The following is an 18,871-nucleotide window of genomic DNA, read 5'->3' on the forward strand; positions in this document are numbered from 1 at the left end:
ACCAGACCCCTGGTTCAGAACCACTGCCCTGAAGGACCTTTGTGCTCTCCCTGCCATCTCTCTTCCCAGCAGGCTGAGAATGAGAACATAAACTAATCTCTCTTACGCAATGCATGAGTCTGGGAGCCAAATTCATCAGGGTTCTGATGGTGCCTCACATTGGAGGAAATAACCACCTCATTTTAATCAAAAGTGCAGACTATTTTTCACAATGAAGATAATACAGCTGGGATCCTGAGTGCTTGAGGCTTTCCTTTTACAGAAAATGTAAACAACAAAGAGAAGAAATGAAATCATCCCAAGAGGGGGAAAAACCCTGCACTCCCCTCAAGGCAACGTGTCACTTTATGAGAAGGAATCACAAAATGACTCCTTGACCTGCATAAGGCTAGCTACTAGCATGACTCCCATGAAGCCACTAACCTGCACCACTGACAATGCGTGTAATGCACCTTCTTCACCTTGCCTGGGTATTGAGCTCTCACATAAAGCCACCAGAGACTGGTCAGTCAAGTCACCTCTACTGTCATTTAGTCTGTGATTAGCATGACAAAAGATATAGATCACCCCCCCACCCCGAGTACGTCAAAGCTATGTATTTCTGTATTATGTGTATCACTATGTATTTTTGCCACCTCTGTTTTACGTTGGAACCCTCCTCTTTTCCCACAATCCCTGTGACAACAGCCCCTCCCATCTACAGCTGCTTTTTGTGCCTTGCATTTCAACAGGTACCATAATCAGCAGTAGCAGACTGCACATAGTATAAGGTGATGCAAGTATTTTAATTTTAAACTATATTTTGTTAATTTTATATTAATTTAATAATACAGATATTACTGCTCCTCAGGTCCTAGCATATCTTAATTATTTTGCTTGTACCAGAGAGCAGACTCAGATAAGGGAGACTCCCCAAGGACTAAGAATGGGGTTTCTTCAGCTCTTTCTGCTCTAGCAGAAATCATGATCATGTTGCTTCATCTCTGAAACAAATGCCATCTAAGAAAGCTAAAGCAATCTTGGAGAACCAGGACACACTGCATTATTCCTCTAAGACAGGATTTCTGAAGCTGGAGTCCGGGTCAGGGAGTCATGTCTGGGGCTGCTGGCTCCAGCAATCAACTCCCCTCCCTCCCAGCACCTTCTGCACAGAACAAGTGTTCAGTGGTGTGCAGAAGGAGTGGGAGGAGCAGGGACGGGGTGCACTCGGGGGGGGAGGCGGGGAAGAGGAGGGGCAGCAGGGCCTGAGGCTGAGCAGGGGGTTTGGGAGTCTGTGAAAAATTATAAATCAAAATGGGGGTCCTTGGATTGCTAAAAAAAGTTTGAGAACCACTGCTTTAAGACACCGTTAAGTGATGACTGCAAGACTGAGATTAACAGTCAGTGTTCAAAATTTTACAATCTCCATTTTCTTCTTCTAAGATACAGCAGGGATCAGCAGCCTTTGGCACGCAGTCCGCCAGTTTGAAGAATCTGTCAATTTGAAGAATCTGTCCAAGCTGTATCCTGTATCTCAGGGATTGGCAACTTTTGATACGTGGCCCACCAGGGTAAGCCCCCGGCGGGCCGGGCCCGTTTGTTTACCGGCCACGTCCGCAGGTTCGGCCGATTGCGGCTCCCACTCGCCACGGTTCGCTGTCCCAGGCCAATGGGGGCTGAGGGAAGCAGCGGCCAGCACATCCCTCAGCCCGCGCAGCTTCCCGCAGACCCCATTGACCTGGAGCGGCAAACCACCGTCAGTGGGAGCCGCGATCGGCTGAACCTGCGGACACAGCAGGTAAACAAACCGGCCCAGCCCGCCAGGGGGCTTACCCTGGTGGGCCATGTACCAAAGGTTGCCAATCCCTGAGATACAGGATACAGCTTGGACAGATTCTTCAAATTAAGAAAAGAAGATAGGATTCATATTGAGAGGACTAAGACTAGTTTGGGCATCTCTTCATTTAGTCAGAAAACTTATATCAAAACTTTTTAAAAATACGTAGCTTCTGTATCATTCACAGAAAGATTCATTCATGGAAATGCACAATCTATTGTTCCACAGAAGTAAATAAGGAACAGGAAAAACTATCAGTCACTGAACTATTGTATTAAGATTTTAGCATGTTTATAATATCACTCTAAAAAAAACTTTAGGACAATATGGTTTTTGGAATATATCTAAGTCATAACAATAAGACCATATGACTAAAAATAATAATTATTAGAAACTAGCCCTTATATAACAATGAATAGGATACATTTTGTATTTGATTCAGTTGACAATGAAGATCTCTGCTGCACGGTGCTCAAACCATAGTGATGTGCAATTATAGAAATGTCTATATCTATTAGTCGCTTTAGATGTGGTCCAGAACCATGCACTGTGTATGATTGTTTCCTGTCCTTTTAATACACTAGGAAGATACTATGGGCATTGTGTAACTGTTCATTTACTATGCACTTGTTCTTAATTCTGTTGTCCCCTATATCCTCCCCATAATAAAAGTTCCAACTAGATAGCATGCAGTGGCAACCAGCTGCAAAGGGAGAAGCTTCATTGGAAAGATTTAGCCATCTTATTGTAATATAAGTGTGCAAATTGCCAAATTTACATCATATATTACCATCTCATCAGCCAATCCATACTCTGTTCTCTAATGTTCTAAAAGCATGCTTGATCGCCCCAAGCTTGGAACAATGAGCTATAGCTGCTTCTACAAATAGGTAGTGCAAGAATGAGGGAATTTCAAATTTCCCTGAGGAGTGGTCACTGGTTAGAGCCACAAAAAACGTACCACAATTAAAGCAAAGTCACAGTGATTTATCATAAAGTAACCAAAAAGGTTAGAGGAATATTTTCACTAATTAATAGTTGTCCTATCTAAGAAAAACAGAACACTCAGTTGTTGTAATTATCTTGCCTAGTGACTCTCTCTAGAGGATACATTGTACCACAAGACATGCCTCTGGCCAAACATATTGATTTATATTAAAGTAGTTTGCAGTTCTCACCCAGTTTATCAATAGTAGTGATTAAATCAGATGGAACAAATGAATCCAAGTCTGCGTCCAAGATTCCTAGGGGATCCAGCTGAGCCACATGATGTCCACGGATCTGTATGGGTGCAATTAGGTAGGAAGAGGGAGGAAACACCAAGAAAAAAAAAATCATGATAAAGTCAGTAAAAAGGGAGAACTTGCCAATAATTGTGCCCCCAACACACAGATAACTTATGGAATCATCAAACATACACACACAAAAACCATACGAACAGCCATACCGAGCCAGACCAATGGTCCATCTAGCCCAGTAGCAGTCAACCATCCCTCAGAGTTAGAGTATGATTATCGTCCATAAAATGATAGCCCGTTATCCCAGGTGGATCCACAGGTGGTTAATTAGACCAATCCCTGACCCACAGGTCTTGTCACAGTTGGGGCAGGCATTTCCCAATGGAAAGGCAGATTTGAATTGTTGAGTCAGGCTGCGGTGCATTCTTTCCTCCTTTCCCGTTTCTCTGTTTCCTGTTGTCAGTGGCCAGTGCCAGATGTTTCTGGCAATTGGAGGGTTAGGGACATCCAGTGCATGGGGTGGTGTCCTGACCATCTTGGCTAACAACCATTGATGGATCTATCCTCCATGAACTTATCTAATTCTTTTTTGAACCCACTTATACTTTTGGCCTTCACAAAATTCCATGGCAAAGAGTTCCACAGGTTGATCGTGCATTGTGGAAAGTACTTCCTTATATTTGTTTTAAATCCTGCTGCCTATTTTCATTAGTTGATCCCTACTTTGTGTGTTATTGTGAAGGGGTAAACAACACTTCCCTATTCACTTTCTCCACACCATTCAGATTTTATAGACCTCTAACATATCCCTCCTTAGTCATCTTTTTTCTAAGCTGAACAACCCCAGTATTTTTTCTGCCCTCTTGGAGGATGCTGGTCCACACCCCCTAAGCATTTTGTTGCCCTCCTCTGCAACTTTTCCAATTTAATAATGGTTTGGGGATTTTTTGAGATGGGGTGACTAGAACTGCATATAGTATTCAAGGTGCAGGCATACCATGGATTTATATAGCAGCATTATATTTTCTGTTTTATTATCTCTCCCTTTCCTAATGGTTTCTTACATTCGGTTAGCTTTTTTGATTGCTGCTGTACATTGAGCGGATGTTTTCAGGAAACTCCAAGACCTCTTTGAGTGGTAACAGCTAATTTAGATTCCATCATATTATATGTATAATTGGGATTATTTTTTGAAGGTGCAATACTTTGTCCTTAACGTTGAATTCATCTGTTATTTTGTTGCACAATCACGCAGTTTTGTGAGATCCCCTTTGTAACTTTTTGCAGTCAGTTTTTGACTTAACTATCTTGAGTAATTTTGTGTTGTCTGCAAATTTTGCCACTTTGCTGTTCACCCCTTTTTCCAGAACATTTATGAATATGTTGAACAGCACAGGTTCCAGTACAGTACCTTTGGGGACCCCGCTGTTTACATCTCTCCACTGTGAAAACTAACCAATTATTCCTACCCTTTATTTCCTATCTTTTAACCAGTTACTGATCCATGAGAGGACCTTTCCTCTTATCTCAGGTCTGCTCACTTTGCTTAAGAGCCTTTGGCAAGGGACTTGTCGAAGGCTTTCTAAAAGTCCAAGTATACTCTATCAACTGGATTACCTTTGTCCACATGCTCGTTGATACCCTCAAAAAATTCTAATAGATTGGAAATTATGTCTCACCATTTACCAAAGCCATGTTGATTCTTCCCCACCGTATCGTGTTCACCTATGTGTCTGGTTGAAACTATAGCAAAGAACAAAAGTATCAGTCTGCCTAGTACTGATGTTAGGCCTACTGGCCTATAATTGCCAGGATAGCCTCTAGAGCTGTTTTTAAAAACACGTGTTCTATTAGCTACTCTCCAGTCACCTGGTACACACGCTGATTTAAGTGATTGCAGAACTAGTAACTGTTGTAGGTAACCTATTTCATATTTGAGTTCCTTCAGAACTCTTGGGTGAATACCATCGAGTCCTGGTGACTTATTACTGTTTATTTTATCAGGTTGTTCCAAAACTTCCTCTACTGATATCTCAATCTAGGGCAGTTCCTCATATCTGGCACCTAAAAAGAATGGCTTAGGTGTGGGAATCTCCCCCACCTCCTCTGCAGTGAAGATCAATGCAGAGAATTCATTTAGCTTCCCTGCAATGGGCTTGTCTTCCTTGTGTGCTCGTTCAGCATCTCAATTGTCCAGTAGACCCACTGACTGTCAGGTTTTCTGCTTCTGATGTAAAAAATTTTTGCTGTTAGTTTTTGCGTTCTTAGCTAGTCACTCTTCTGATTCTTTTTTAGCCTGCCTCATTGTACTTTTACACTTGCTAGAGTTTATGCTCCTTTTTATTGCCCTCAGTAGGACCAGACTATCAATTTTCAAAATATGCCTTTAACCACCATTTTTTCCTCCATTATTTAGTCACGGTGGCATTTTTTGGTACTCTGTTTTGTGATTTTGATTTGGGGTATATATTTAGTTGGGGACGGACACACACACACCACTAATGTAAGTGTCACAATATAGTGCCCTATGAAAAGAACTGAAAATAAGGAGTACTGTCACTGGATATATGCCCCAATAATCCCTATTATGAACACTGACCTCAACACTGGGAACATAAGCAATTATGTTCTCTCTATCTTGCTTACATTTCAGTTTAATTTTTGAATTGTACATAAGCAGCAATTTCTGATAGACGTTACAATTTATCTATGTTCTGTAAAACTCTGGGCAAATTTAAGGAACCATGTACATATCTTATAATAGTAATAGGATATTCTTTTCATTTCCCTTTTCAGGTACTAATATAAAACTTCCAGACACAGCTTATTTTTTAAATTCATGGATAAATTATGAGTCACTTGACTACAATTTCATTCAATATATTAGTGTCCTAAACATCAGTGAAAATAAACTAGAAAGCCAAGGGCTGAACTAGAATTTCAGTACAAAAGGTAGCAACTGTGAACATTTTGTAAAATGCAGTTGTACTCTTAAAAGTGACTCTGTAAAAATGCCATTGTGGAGTTTGGTATTTGCATCTATTTTCCATATGATATGTGCTCTGTTTACAAAGAAAAAAAAAGAAAAAAGCCAAAACAAAACAATTGTTCTATAATTGCCAGTCTTATAAATTTAGCATAGATCGAGCCAGGGTTGTCGTGCATCATCACCAGTATTAAAAATTCTGTGGGTCACATTGCGCTCTTGATGACATCTGTGCAACCCCATTGTTTACAATGGCTACACATCTGAGCAAACAATTCTGTTGATGATACTCAAGATGGAACAGAATCTTCAGCTCCATCAGTGTTTAGCTGTGTTTGTTCTGCAGCATTAACAGAAGAAGTAAAAGTAACTCATTTGGGGCACTAGTATTAACAGCTATAATTCTGAAAAAAAAAATCTGTCAATTAAAATGGTGCCATTTTACGTACATCTTTTTAGCATAAAGCCACACTTTCAAAAAAGAAGTTTGGAGGGAACTACACACGCCAGAAAGGAAAATTCAGCATTTCATTTCTACAGCAGCTATATATGCATATGAATACAGGGCACTTTGTGTGTAAGTCTATTTGATGCTTACTTGGTTCATTGAAAGCACAAAACAGTAACATTGTCTATTACAATATAAAATGCTAGATATAGCATATACGTTTTCTTTTTTCAATTGCTACTTCACATTGATTTAGTTTACAAGATACAAATAGTGGAGGTGGGAGGGCGGTGAAGAAATTCAGGTTCAATGCTGCAGCGGTGTGGGAAAAAATATTTTAAAAAATGTCTTCCCCAACCACTGGGCTAGGATGGACATCTCCAAAGTCATGCTGGTCTCTCACATGATAGGGTCATATTCTAATATCCTGATCTCACTGAAGTGAGTGACAAAATTCACTAATTAACACCAGGAATTCATCTTCAGGGCCCAATCCAGCAAACACTTCTGACCAAAACCTAATACTTATTACTGCGAGTAATCTCATCTGAACTCATGGTAGTAAACAATATGCCCTGTAGGTAGAGCTTGCAAGATTGAGCCTCTCAATAGATTTCCATTGGGTATTATTTTTATTTTCTGTCACTTACAGGTTTTATCCTGATCAACTGCACAAACTCAGGAAAGAGGGAAGTAATAAAAAGCAAAGGGAAACAATTTTCTATGGATATTAACATTTTCAATTATCTCCTGTTAATTAATCTCTGTAATAGATAACTATTCCAAGACAACATAACATAAATCATGTGAGGTATAACAGTAAAAGTCTCACAAAAAGCCATCTGGCAAAAAAATTATTAATTATTACACACAGTGACAGTAAATGTCAAAAGAAGCACTTCTGCACCACACTTAGATTTATCATTTGAATAATATTTCCCACTCTTGGCAAAACACTTTCAAGACACGTTGTTTTTAGGGACACATGTAAATCACAAGTCTGATAGTGCTCCCGGTTTGCAAGATTAATATTAAAAATAAGCTAAATTATTGAAATAGAAAAAAAAATTGTGAGAATGCTGTGCGAAGAATAATGCATACAAATTTACAATGTGTTGTGAAATGAGTTAATACTTTACATATCAGTTCAAGAGTGAATGCACAGAAGGGAATTCTTTTCAAAGGTGTTTTAATATTGGTTTCCTCCTCACCCTATTAAGGAAAATTCCAACAATTCCAATAAACCAATTTAAGCTTAATTGACTCTCCACCTTCAAAATCAGGAGGTTCCCCCATCTGTTTTGTTCTGCAGACCATTTCATAAGAAAACATTTAATTCTACTGACCACTAGGACAGGCTTCTTTGACCACTCCACCCAAAGTAGCTTGAAAGCCTCTGTTTGAAATAAGATATAACAGAAGAGGACATGGAAGCAGTTTGTTTGTGCCTTTTATTATTGTGCTTATTATTAATCAAACTTTTTTTTTTTTAAATAAAGAACTCAACTGACTTCTTGAGATTACACCAAAGTTCAGCCTGTGTTTAGAATCGGCTCCTACTCACTGCTGTGTCAGTGAGGACAAAACTCAAACCTGGGGAAACCAGATGCAGGTTCCAATGGTAGTCTCTGGGGTAAATTATGCAGTGAAGTGAGTGGTAATATAAAAGTCACACATCAGGCATAAGTGGTACAGTGGTTTTACCTGCCTCAATTTGTCAAAATGACTAACTTACATGTCATAGGTGGTGGGGAGTGGGGGTGGTAAAGAGGTGCAGCAGAAAGCAACTGATGGGAATGTCCAAGATATGGCAAGCCCCTAAATAATCTGTTATAGGTTGCATTACTTTATAATTTACACCCATTTTCTTACCAATGTACATCACATAGGACCACTGCTTTTGGCCCTACCTAAGAATATACATTCATACTCAATCTTTGAGCTTGCTCTTCCCAGCAAAGAGCTCACAACTTTGTAATGTTCACTATTATTCCAAGACCCTTAAATTCATGAAGCTTCAAAGAATCACAGCTTGCAAGCAGAAATAATTGTGCAAAACTATTGATGTAAACATTTATTAGCTACCTTACACTGGACAAAAAAATTGCACTGTAAGAGTAAAAGCAATTTTTAAAAATTAAGCGTCTCATTATTAGGAATAATTAACAAAAATATCATCTTTAAGATGAGCATCTGAAGCTTTATAATATGACTGAGAAAGTACAACTTCCATTTCAACATAGATTAAATCAAACCTTTCAAAGTTCTGTAGAACAAGTTCCATATTTTTCAAAATTGATTTACCCATTTTTTTAAATGACTAGGTTTTAAACTTTGTTAAAATTCAGCCGCACATTTAAGGAAACAGAATGAATCATACTCAAGTTTTTAAAATCCCTGTTTTACCATCTATTCAAATAGGAGCTGAATTAGGTCATCTTACTCTACATTGTTTCCCAGAAATCATGCTAGGAACAGTCTGTACAAAAGCATATTTTAGAGACCCATTTATAGTTACAGGGAAAGAAAGAAAAAGTGATGAGGCATTTCCATGAACTACATTAAAATTAATGGTTAAGATAGCATTGTAATTTAGTAAATATTAAGTAAGATTCTATAATTAATCACAATGTAAGGCATTTTAATCAGTTATTTTAATGGAATTGTTTGTCACCCGTAGAGAACTAATACAGAAGGGCAAAACACAAAAACCTCATATGGATCCCCTTCAAATTGCCGGAGGCAGGAATGCTCCTATTCAAAACTCAGGATCAAATAATTTTGCACTGGATGCAAAATTTGAACAGTCCTATTTTTCAATTCACATATGGCTGAAATTCTTGAAATAATGTTTCTTGCAAGATTTCAGCCAAAGGTGGTAAAAATCTCCTACTTAACTGTTCTTGAGAGATTTCCACTACGTGTGCCCCAAAATTTCAGGCAAACAATGAATAAGATTTCGGTGTAATTACAGAACTTAAACACTAGCTCTGATTTGGCTTCAAACGTAAACATAATCCTACTCAAGAACAGAAGGATACAGGACTCTGAAAAAGGAGAATGAAGTTTGAGGTGATCACCACAAAGACTCAAGACTTTCTCCCTCTCTCCACATTGGTTTCAGAGTGTGGTAGCAGCAAAATAAGAAAAATATATCAATACAGATATCATCCCTGTCAACATCTCCAGATGGTAACAGACTAGAAATTTGCATTAATATTCATATACAATTTTTGCATAAATGTAAGCACACAGATTATCAGAAGCATGTGCTTTAGATTTATTATGCCTTGTGGAAAGATAAGGAATCCTATAATTGATCATCTATATTATGAGAGAAATCAGGAAATTTACTTGGAAACATTTTAGTCTTTTTTTGGGGGGTGGGAAGGAAGGCAAAGGATTATTAACATAAATTACTATCTGATTTTGTATTAAGTCCTCCTTCACAGAATCTAGAATCCGGTATTAGAAAAAAGCAGTACATTTACTGAATTTCCCAACAGAAGGGCCACAAAGCAGTCTACTACAAAAGCACAAAACTAGCAAGTCCGAGAAATCAAAAGTTCTCCATTATATTTAATTATCTGACAGAGAAGCATTTACAATTGATAGCATCTCTTCAAGACAATTTATAAAGAGCATTAGATACATCTATAATCACCAAAATGCTTTTAAATAATCCTTTCATTATTTTGTCATGGAGATGCCTACAACAAACAAAGACACCTCTATTCCATCAATTACATCAGGGAATATAGAATCCCAAATAACGGAAAGTTGTGTTTTCTGGGTATTTTGTTTCCAACTGCTTTTTTTAGCATCAGAGTAACCAAACATTCTGTAATTCTTGCTGCTACTTCAACAAAATTTTGCTATAGATTTCACACAAGTGAAGGAACAATAGGATGGTGTGAAACTGACCATATTTTTTGCATAGTCTACTTTTATTTAAGTGACTTCCATGACATGACTATTTACATAGGTCTTTGCACCTATTTACCATACTGCAGAATGCATTCATTTAACACTTAGAGTGGAACACATTTAGCACAAGGACAAGGATGCTACTTCTCAACTACATGATACCATAGAATGAGCTGAAAGGGAAGTCACAAAACTATTTTCTCCAACTTTCGTATTCACAGTGATCAGGATTCACATTTTGCTGAATTTGCTCGCTCATTCAAAGTATACTGCTTCCTTTTTCCTAGGGCAAGAGAACTCAGAGCTTATAGAAGGTAAAACTGATACAGATCACAGTGGCTTTCCCTTGTCTGAAAACAGACTCAGATAAAGCAAAGCACACTGTGGAGGACAACAAAGAGTGTCACTTCACTACACATACCTTAATAAAAAAATAAGACAGACATTCATTCAGCTACAGTTTAAGCTACTGCACAATATGCAACTGTTTTGCAATAGATTGTATTATCCCTTATTACCCAAGAAAAATCTGCTACAGTGAAAAAGCTGGATTTCAGAACATTTCTTTATTCTGACTCAGTTCTCCATCTGGATGGAGTCAGACGAGCAGGTGGAGCTGAGGACCAGCTGTGTTTTGGTGAAGAGGCCAAACCCTAGAGGTACTCCAGTTCCACAGTGATGCGTGAAATAAAAGAACCAAGATGAATTAAACGGGCCCTGCTCGGATATGGACACCCTTTGCAGTACTGTCACTTAACTTCTGTGTGTCCCGTGTGGACAACTGGGATAAAGTTATTGGTCTCTTAAAAATGTTTGAGGACCAATCAATATGTATTGCAGTACCACTCAGGGACCCCATTATAGATCTGAACCTCACTGAGCTACGCATTGTACAAACAGTATAAAAAGACAGTGCCTGCACCAAAGAGTTTACAATCTAGGCATAAAACAGATGGAAACATACAGACAGAGGAAACACAAGAAAGCAATCCGTTAATATTTGCAAAGTGCTTTTAAAAGGAAACTCCCTCCCCTATATACTGATAAGTAGCAATAGTACACTTACTTGATATGCTCTGATCAATGACTGCACAGCCAGGTGGTCCTCAACTAGTTTTTCAGCTTTACCTGGTGCCTTTGCCAATCCATGGCTCTGAAACAACAACGCTCTGCTTTTTGAAAGGTCTGGTAAGTGTGTCTGGTAAGCTTGACCAGGAGGAGCTCCAGCGTTAGCGTTTCGGAAAAACAAATCCCAAGACTGGACAAGGTTGCAGAGAAGAGGGATGAACAGAAAAAGGGAAGGAAGGAAGAAAATTGCTTTGTTAGATCAAATAAAACCCATGATTCAAAGCAGTAAACTTTAAACGCGACAGTGAATGTGGCAACATAATGGCTATACTAGGTCAGACCAATGGTCCATCTAGCCCAGTTTCCTGTTTTCTGACAGTGGCCAGTGGCAGATGCTTCAGAGGGAATAAAAAGAACAGGGCAACTATGAAGTGACCCATGCCCTGTTGTCCAGTCCCAGCATCTGGCAGTCAGAGGTTTAGGGACATCCAGAGCATGGGGTTGCATCCCTGACCATATTGGCTAATAGCCATTGATGGACCTATCCTCCATGAACTTTTCTAATTCTTTTTTTAGCCCAATTATACTTTTGGCCTTCATAACATCCCCAGGCAACAAGTTCTACAGGTTGACTGTGTGTTGTGTAAAGAAGTTTGTTTTAAATCTTCTGCCTATTAATTTCATTGGGTGACCGCTGGGGGTCTTGTGTTATGCAAAGGGGTAAATAAAAACACTTCCTTATTCACTTTCTCCACATCGTTCATGATTTTATAGACCTCTATCATATCGCCTCTTAGTTGTCTTTTCCTAACTGAAAAGTCACGGTCTTTTTAAATCTCTCCTCATATGGAAGCTGTTCCATACTAATAATTTTTGTTGTCCTTCTCTGTACTTTTCCCATTTCTAATACATCTTGAGGTGAAATGAGGTGACAAGAACGGCACACAGTATTCATATGGGTTTACCAGAGATTTATACAGTGGCATTATGATATTTAGTCTTATTATCTATCCCTTTCCTAATAATGCCTAACATTATTAGCTTTTTTGACTACCGCTGCACATTGAGCGCATGTTTTTTCAGAGAACTATCCACAATGATTCCAAAATCTCTTTCTTGAGTGGTGACCGCTAATTTAGCATGTAGAGTTGGGATTATGTTTTGCAATTGGCATTACTTTGTATTTATCAAACACTGAATTTCATCTGCCATTTTGTTGCCCCAATCACCCAGTTTTGTGAGATCCCTTTGAAGTCGCATGCATTTTGTGATGCAATTTCAGACAAGATTACATATACACTGCAGGGTATCCCCTCCCACCCTCATGTTCTGTGGCAACTCCATGGTACCAGCTAAATGTAAACTATTATTGCTGTTTGATTTCTAGGGTTTTGACTTCTGCCATGCTACAGAGCTTTCCATTATGCCACTGAAGAATGAAATACAAATGCCAGCTTGCTACCCGTTCAGATAAAGATGACCTGTCAGACAGGCATTTCAAAAAGTCAAGAAGAACAGGTTTTATTTGCAGGGGGGAGATGGGCTGGTTGGCTATTTTAGAGAAATCTAAAGTGTCACACTGCTAAAGGCATAACATTATCCATCTAGGCCATTTACCTATGATGCTAATGCAGGCAAACATTAACAGATATATAACCAGGAAAGTTCTATCATTGCATCTATAAGCTCTAAATCTGAAAGTCTTGATTAATAAAACAGGTAGGTTTCTTTAATTGTATTTAAGGGTTTTCGGATACTCCAGTAGTCTTCTCTTCAGGGCCAATGCACGAGCTGTTCACTCAAGTAGAGGTCTTATCGACTACATTTAGAGTTTTGTCTGAATGAGTTCAGGAGTAGGCTCTTTTCTTCAGCATCTCAAGATATTACATAGTCAGCCAGACTTCAGGGCTGTGATTTCAGGGTTATGCAAGTGGCTCTGAGGCATAATTTACGAAGATACTCATTTCAAAAGTCAAAATGTCACAAACAAAAGATCCACCTATTTGCATCAATTAGTCCTATTCAAATGTCTCCAGATAAATGCAAATGGTTATGATTTAAAGTCATAATATCCAGTTCCCCCTACAATTAAAAAGCCTGGAGCTAATTCCTTCCCTGCGGTTATATTTATTTCTCAGGCAAGACATACAAACTCCTTGAGGTACAACACAAATGTTGGCTTAAATGTAATAATACAATGAATAAGAGAAACCAAGACAAAAATCCCCCTCTTTTTCCATCACCACCCAGGTTCCTGAGCTATATCGTTTCAGAGGAGAGTGTTGCTCTTCTAATCTAAACACATATGTTGCCACACATCATTAAATGCTTTGATGATGACAGAAGTGGACAGCAGAACAGGACAAAATAAAAATAAAAACAAAACAAGAACAATCTTGCATCACCAGGGGCTGCCTAGTAAGTCTGTTCCACCTCTGATTTTCATCATTGGATTGGAAAAAATTGTTAATACTTCCCCCTTTCCCCCTTGAGCTAGCCAAACTGGGGAGATTCTATTTTAAAAATTTTAAAACAGAAATGGATCTAATTAAACAAATACCTAATCTGAAGTCCTGGATATTAGAACCTCCATTATGTTTAAAAAAATAAAAACCATCATCGAAAAAACCCATCTGCATTGAACCCTTACAGCAAAATATCACACCAGCCATCACATTTTAAACCCTTTGTCAGATACAGAACTACCACACAACTTGTCCTCACTGTTGAAATAGGAAGACTATGTAACAAACATTACTGGAAACCAAAAAGGACAATTGTGATTGTTTTCCAATAGATGGTATTTTCAGATTCGGTAGAAGGTAAATGCCATGATATGGAATTTAATTGCAATGCAGTCTCACTAGGCCAACTGTTAATCTTTAAATAAAGAAAAACCCTGAAACGTTAGCAAGACTTCATTTTTCCCTAGTGGAACCGGAGTCCAAACACATGCGCTACAGAAAGTCAGAACAATATTGACTACTTTGGAGACATGTTTTCTAAACTCTTTTACAGCTAATGGATTTGATTGTCCATTGTAACCAAGGGTGCAGTAACCAGAGGTAGAAAGTCTGCCCAGTGGGGCCCAGGGAGTACAGTCCTTAAAGTGGGTCATGCTGACAGGAAAGAGGACAGGACAGGGCACCCAGGATGCACTGAATCAGCATATCTCAAGCTAGCCTCAGCCCACAGTGCTCCAAGAGGCTCCAAATGCAAGTTACAGCTATTCTCTTCTCATGGTACCCTTGGAGAAAAAGGGGAGCTCCAATGGTGCAAGCACATGCATGACAGTAACCAAGTTCCCTCCCTACGTATGGAGGCCTGGGCCCATGTGTCAGAAGGGTTCCATTCTTGGGTCTGACACAAACTTGGGTAACCCATACAATCAGTCGGTGCCTGAGCATGCCCATCTGTAAAGTGGCAATATTGCTTCCCACCTCCCTGGGGTTTAGTGATATTCAATATTTGTGAAACACTGAAATCCCAGGGCCAGGTATTATTTCAGTGGCTGGAGCGGACACAAAATGTTATATGTGGTTTAGATTGGGTGTTTTAACAGCCTGTAGGCTCTAGAGTCTCTGATGTTCTTTATTCTTATTTACATTAATTTTAAAGCTATTTGCAAACAACTAGCAGGATTGTGTTCTCTATTATGTAGTTGCTCCGCTGTATTGTTCCAGGGAGCCTGAGTGACTGAAAGTTCTGCACTGTATACACATGGCCCTGAACTGGCATAAATCAGAGCAACTTGATAGCCCAACAGAGGGGGCTCCGCTATTCCCTCCCCCATCCACACCCATTAAACTTGATGAAGCAAAGCAACACTTCTTTAATTCCTTAGAATGCTTTGTTCCGTCTCCAGCCACTGGATAGGTTTTAAATGCATCACTTTGGCTAAGCAAAAACAGGATGGATACCTTTCTTCCCCCCAAATATGATTTTTTCCTGAAGTTATTTGGTATTCATGCTAATTTTAAGCTAGTAGCAATAACCCACTACTTTTAGAAGCTTATTCATTCACGAGAGGAATTCAGTTTGTAGACTCAAGAGCGCGGTCAGGTACACTATTGATGAGCTGCAAACGTCCTCACCCTTTAGCCATCCCATTTATCTAGGGAAATTCAGACTTCTTAGAGAGTCGTATTTTGTCAACTAACTCGGTAGTTTTGGGGTTTTAATTCATTATTAAAATTTCCTTTCTGAAATGCACAGGATTCAGAGAAACCAGAGGAAATGAGCTAGTCTTTCAACCAGATGTCACTATCCATAGAGTTCTGCCCAGCAGGGTACTTGTACCTAGGGGCACATTGTCAAACACCTATACCTTCAAAAATGGTGCCAAGCAGACTGTCACCATCTATTTATTCAGGATTTATATTTAGTACATTACAGGTTTTCCGATCTGATGCTCATTGATGCTGCTGGTTATGTAGAAGCTCCTCCTCTACAACACAGCCTCCCACGCAATGCCCCTGACAGCTAGATACATACCTCACTTTGCGGGGTGGAGAAATATTTTAGTAGGAATTCAGTTGCTTGTCATCTCCCCTCCCCCCCCCCACATTTTTCCTGCATAAGGGAATATTTGAACCCAAGAGGTGGAAATCCTTTCAACTCTCATAAAAAACTATTCTGAAGTCACTGAAAAAGAGGTCCTGGTCCTCCCCATCAATTAGGTGTGGGCACAAGTAGATAGGTTGAACATCTTCATTTAATCCTTGAATGCTGGGCCTCCACTGTATCCTAGAACAGGTACTAGACAGACCAAAACTGTGACTATTCCAGTGTAGTACTAAGTCCACATTTTACTAATATCTTAAGAAAGTTATTCTGATTCTAGCGTAGAAAATCTGAGAAGGCCTACAGCCTGGGTCTCAGAAGTGCACGTCTCTGGAGTGATAACCTTCTACTCTGATGTGGTATTTCTATAATTCATGGGATACTAACCATCTGAAATCTAAATTCTCTACTAAATGATTCCACATCAATCTTCAAGATCTAGGCCCTGATCCTGCAAACGCTTATGTACATGCTTAACTTCAAATCCCATTGATTAGTTAGCATCTATTCCCATTTGATTAATCCCCTTCTAACTAAACCCTACCCAAACAATTCAAACAACAAAATCCAGACAGCTATTTGGGGAGGGTTGAACTTTTTTTAAAAACAAAATTAGCAACATAAGCAAAGCATTATCATATAAATTCATTGCTTCAAATCAGACACAAGACAATCTCTTTATCCAAGACAGTTTCAGCAGGATACTGAAACAAGATCTTCAGGGTATATAGTAGATTCTAGATGACTGGAGTTGAGCTGGTAAACTGGACTGCTCATCCAAAGTACTCCGTGATCACACTTGTATTAAGAAAGGTTTCCTGAAAGAGCTCTTCCATATAGTTACACAGAAAGGAACATTAAAGATTCACACATTAGAGTACACTGAACTAACTAAGTTTCAGGTAGCGAGAATAAGGTAGCTTAATACAGCATTTATTAGTGTCCTTTCTGAATGATCATTAAAAATTAAGAAGCTTCAAACAGCTTATTAGTTCAGGTTTCTAATTTTCACAGCATATTTGACATTTGATATTCATAAATTCTAAGTTACAGTCATGGAAGGTACAAATGTAATACATTGTTTTTATATCTAAATGTAAAACCTTGTGAGAGACATAACAGTAAAAGTTACGTCTCTCACAAGGTTTTACATTTAGATATAAAAACAGTATATTACAAGGCAGACCAACAAGCAATGGAATAATACGGCTCTAGACAAATGGTCTTTGAGGCTGTTGGTGGGAAAGTCTATTCAGAAATTATTAACAAGTTAACTGTTTTTAAGGTTTATAACCACAGACCCCGTTCCCGCTATGCAAATTCAATATGACAAACTACTTCAGAAATAGCTTCAGAATGGTTACATCTGAAGATACAAGCAGATGAGGCACATGGGGCCAGGGGGTATAAGTTCACTTTTGCTATTGATGTTCTTGACTGTATTGATTTGCTGAGCAGGTTTGACATTTCATCAGAGGGGAGGATAAAAACACACCATTTAGCTAAAGAAAATTAGTTTTTCCGAGACACACATCCATCAAGAACTTCAGAAAATTGTATGGTATCAATCTTGAAAGACATCACAATGAAGTCTTCTGGAGCTCTTGTGCATCAGATTTTCTCTCTACCAATGAGGCTTATCATGCAACTGAATGGATTGAGATCCACCTAGTTCCACAGCCTTTCCAAATTGAAAAAGTAAAATTCTTAAAGATAAAAGTATCACCACAGATCTGGTTATTTAAGTTATAGTACTAGGAAGAACAGACTATCAGCAGAATGATTACATTAAATGCAGCTATATAAAAAGGAATTAAACCTTTAATAAGTTTTGTTGTGTCCTGTATTTCAACATTTTTTCCAAAGCAGCAAATTATTAAATAAATATGTGCTTTTACTCTTAAACAAATATAAACACAATTCAAATGATTCAATGACAGTGTTTTGTTATTACTTACTGTAAAGCAGTAGATATCAACATACATAAAGGTAGGTTACTAGCTATTTTATATTCTAGCATCACTCCAGAAAAATCTAAAGTAGTTTTATTCTAAAAAGCCTATTTCCATGTTCTGCTAAAATGTACTTTGTCCTATCATGAAAAGGCAGCACAATAAAGCCTTAGAACATGGTTCCTTGAACTTATTTTTTAGTTTCACATTCATACAGCAGTCGTCTCTCTTTTATAGAGACTGATTTCTAAGCATACAACATAAGAAAGCAATTACACGCTCACGGTATAGTGGCGGCATACAGGAAAACATGGTAACCATTATGTACTCAATATCAAACCATGCAGTTCTGTAATTAATCTTGTAATAGTAATAACTGAGCCTTGACAAGCCCCCTCCCTATGATCTATGTCCCTGACACCACTCTATGAGCAGAAATGACGACACATTGTTAGAGATCATGTTATTTTATGACCATAGCTGTTTTAGATACTGTACTACTTTCAGGAGGAGGAAGATGAACACAGAGGAGTACAAAAGCAACTCAGAAAAGGATCAACTGGGGTGAGGGGAATGGGGGTTTAAAATAGTTTCCAAGAGAAATCCCATTGCACTTTCCCCTTCCCACTCCCCTGGAAAAATTATCCTTATTCTCTCTTCAATATTCCAAAAATCTGCATAACAGAGAGATCTGTAAGTGCCAACACTGATGACAATGAGAGTGTCAGTTTCAGATTCATAATTACATTGCAAACAGAAGGTTTTAAATATATATATTACACACACACACACGAGCAGCCACACCTTCTAGCACCCTTCTGAGAAAAGTAATGTAGGGAGCAGAGATTCATGGAGATTTAAAGGAGTTTCCAG

The 18,871-nt window shown here is 38.6% G+C and overlaps 1 protein-coding gene across 3 annotated transcripts in view; it reads right to left on the bottom strand.

Annotated features, from left to right (window-relative positions):
* The window catches only part of OGDHL (oxoglutarate dehydrogenase L), a 109,578-nt gene that overhangs the window by 70,437 nt on the left and 20,270 nt on the right, over positions 1-18,871 (bottom strand). For all 3 annotated transcript variants that reach the window (XM_073353298.1, XM_073353299.2, XM_073353297.2), the window contains exons 3-4: positions 11,482-11,673; positions 2,995-3,097 (exon numbers count right to left, since the gene is read on the bottom strand). In XM_073353298.1, the coding sequence (XP_073209399.1) occupies positions 2,995-3,097; positions 11,482-11,673 (295 nt within the window). The remainder of the gene's footprint in view (positions 1-2,994; positions 3,098-11,481; positions 11,674-18,871) is intronic.

This window comes from Lepidochelys kempii, chromosome 7 (genome assembly GCF_965140285.1).
Source record: "Lepidochelys kempii isolate rLepKem1 chromosome 7, rLepKem1.hap1, whole genome shotgun sequence".
Lineage (NCBI taxonomy): Eukaryota > Metazoa > Chordata > Testudines > Cheloniidae > Lepidochelys > Lepidochelys kempii.